The sequence below is a fragment of the Fulmarus glacialis genome, unplaced genomic scaffold (genome assembly GCF_000690835.1).
Source record: "Fulmarus glacialis isolate BGI_N327 unplaced genomic scaffold, ASM69083v1 Scaffold35420, whole genome shotgun sequence".
Classification (NCBI taxonomy): Eukaryota; Metazoa; Chordata; class Aves; order Procellariiformes; family Procellariidae; genus Fulmarus; species Fulmarus glacialis.
In genome coordinates this window covers 1-3,239 of record NW_009187719.1, presented here as the reverse complement: position 1 = coordinate 3,239, position 3,239 = coordinate 1, and the positions used below count along the sequence as shown (strand labels likewise).

The 3,239-nt window shown below is 45.2% G+C and overlaps 1 protein-coding gene across 1 annotated transcript; it reads right to left on the bottom strand.

The window, feature by feature from the left end:
- Positions 1-922: 922 nt before the first annotated feature.
- On the bottom strand, positions 923-3,220 carry SNIP1 (Smad nuclear interacting protein 1; the record flags this gene model as incomplete). The annotated part of the gene is made up of 3 exons (XM_009576102.1): positions 923-1,317; positions 1,973-2,562; positions 3,122-3,220. Coding segments are annotated over 3 exons (954 nt in total), but the record flags the coding sequence as incomplete, so codon positions are not given.
- Between the last annotated feature and the right edge of the window lie 19 nt (positions 3,221-3,239).

Sequence of the window (3,239 nt, the reverse complement as noted above, 5' to 3'; positions counted from 1 at the left end):
GGGAGAAGACATCCAAAAATATGCAAGATGCAAGTACTTTCAGTGAGTGGAATTGTTTTTTCTCTTTACCTAAAGCATTGTTTTCTTTTACAGGGGAGAAGACTATTTTAAACAAGTGACTTGTGTAACTTTTTATAAAAAGAAAACTTAAATAGTGCAAACTCTGGCTAAAACGTGTCACCACATAAAAGGTATCTATGCGTAATACAAACAAAAACAAGGAGGAGTTATTCATGGGGCAGGGGTGGTATCAGAAACAACGGCCCCAGCTTTAGACTCAACATCCAGTAACAGTTTCAGCATCCCATGTTGGAACACATACTGGGCAGACACCGACCTAGACCTCAGCCCCAAATCACAGTATCATCACCTAAAATCCCAGGAAGCGTTTAACTTCTATTTCAAATTACCTTGTTAATTTTCAGCTAGTGTACTCCAGTGAAATGCCCCTCCCTGACAGTTATCACAAGGCAAACTAACTACCCAAAACATACAAATACAAGAGGGGCTTTGCAACATTTCCACCTTTTTAGTAGCGAGCCTGGTAAATTCTCCTGTCTAGAACTCCTAACAGGCAAAGGAATTTGGCAAACTCTGCCAAACGAGACATGTTACAAAATGCATTGGGTTACTTTTTAACTAATATTTCAGTTAAGTAGCATTTTCAAAGGGCTATGACAAAACAGTTAATAAAAATAATTTTAAATATGCCAGCTGTGTTTTACATCGTTTCCTAGAAGAGGACAGTCTTTCAATGTTTGTTGAGTATTTCGGGCATCAGAGCTTTCACATTCAGGTTCTCTTTTGCTTGTCGGGGGAAAAAAAAAGCGGGGGAAAAAAAACCAGCTGTATTTCCTGATATGCAGAACTATCAAAGATGAATAATGAGTGAAGTCCCCCAAAATAAACTACGAGAACAGATCAGCAACAGAAAACGGACTTTAAGGCAATAAGAGGCATCTGTGCTGCGATGCTCCAATGTTTACATCCCAACGCATGTTCAACTGCAAAGAATTTCTCTCCCCTGCCCCCCTCAACTTCCTCCTCATCTGTTAACTGTCAGACTCTTCCTCCTTCTCCTCCTCATCATCATCGTCCTTTGCGTTGGCCTCAGATTTATCTGAAGATTCATGGAGAAGAACATATTCCCTGCTACTGAACCCAAACTTCAGTACGTCCTTTTCCTTTAGTTCATAATAACGCTGAGGTTCAATCCGCTGGTTATTTAGAAAAGTGCCGTTCCCAGAGCCCAGGTCGATGATGTAGGGCCTTACTCTGCGGCCAACGGTACCATCGGCACGAGTGTACTCCACAAGCCTAGCAAAACAAAAAACACCATTTCAATCACAATAGCGAGAGACAGAAAACGTACTCTAAAAGCAGATGGGTTTTCCAACACATGAGCCCCAGTGCAGTTAATACTTAGCTGTACTTGCAGAGATCTGAACAAGTCTGATGAGAGCAATGAGAAAGTGTGTGAGATTCTGACAGACTGCATCACCTTCTAAAACTTCTGATGATATAACACAGTAATTCCTACAACAGAACAGATGGCTGTTCCCTAAGAGAGCATCTTTGTCTTCAGCAGCAGGCAACCCCTGCTGCTTCAGAGGAGATCAGCAGACTTTGTTGTGAAAGACCGAATGAAAAAATCCTCCCCTCGTAATACTTTTACTGCCAATTACACCTGCTGGTTTATTCCAATTCAGACATACACACAGTTCTGTGTTTAACCCTGCTGTGTTATTTGTCTTACTAAAAGGCTGCTTGTGGTTAAATGAGAGGAATTACAGATATTTTTGATTACTGCTAGGATGATATGCAGCAGTCAAACATAAATTCCACCTCTCTCTAATGTACTTACAGCAAACTCGTACCTCTCAGCTGTGCATATCCAGGGTTTTTTGTTTATTTGTTTTCTTCAGAAGTTCCTGAATAATCCTGTTTCACCAGCAGGCAGAGTAATACTTACCGGTACTGAAACACAGCATGCTGCTTTGAGCAGGAGGGGTGGTCAATTGGAATATCTGCGATTCTGCGGTGCCTGCCCAGAAGATAAGCACTCTGCCTGTGAATGTACATGACGGGGAGAAACTCATCATTTTTGAAGGGATAGAGGCGCCATCGCTTCTTCGGAATCCGAGCTTCGGGGGGCTCGCTGTACTTAATCACAACACCTCGGAACGTGTTGGTATCCTCTAGAAGCGCACCAGACAGTTCAAAGCTTGGCTTCTCTTTGTTTACAGAAGCTTTTTCTTTAGGTTTTTTATCAGATTGCCCGAGTTCTGGATTCTGGTCAACACCACTGCCTTCATTATTTTGTCGATGCTCTCGTCTTCTCTCGTTATAAAACTCCCTTTCTGCTTGCTGCTCACGGATGTTCTGAACATCCCTCTCTCGCTCGTGGCCTCGACCTCCAGGCCTTTCGTTTGGATTCTTCTTTCTGTCTGAGTGGTCTCTGTATCTATCTCTGTCACCACTTCTCTCTCTCCTGTGTTCTTGTTCTGATGGGTGTCTCTGCTTTCGCTCCTCATTTCCTCTACGACAATGATCATCTCGCTCCTGTAATGAAGAATCGCTTATAGTGACGTATTCAGAATTAGAATGAAAGAGCAGTGAATCTACCTCAGCTTTTAAGAAAATCACAATCCTACACATGGAAAACGCGTACTCGGACGTGTTGTGTGCAGATCCTACACAAAGTGAGAGAAACTTATCTCCTTGCCAAACTATTTGGATCCCTACAATTTGCACAGAACAAAGCAAGATCAATAAACAGCGCGATGCATCATCTGCTCTGGGCACGTCAAGAAGCCTGCAGGGATAGCCTGCCTAAGTGGCAAAGGCTGGGTTCACACACACCTGCGAACACCCAGTTGCTTACGGCAAAGCCTGAGATGGGCAGCACGAGCTGTTAAACTACCAAGATCCCTCTCTTCCCAACACGACACACCACAAGGACTAGAAGAAAATACCCGCCAGGTGAGAAGTCGTTTTTTGTACCTCGGACGGCCGACTCCCACAGGAACAGCTGGCGCAGCGGAGCCAGGGAGTGCGCAAGGCCCCGCCAACCCCTCCGCGGGCAGGACCGGGCCTCGCTGCTACCGACAACGCGATTTACCTGCTTCACCTTCACGGCGGCGTGGTGCGGGCTGCGGCTCCTCCTGCCGCGCGGGGACCGGCTCCTCCGCCCGGACCGGCTCTTCCTCTTGGGCGACCTCGAAAACAACGAGAGCAGG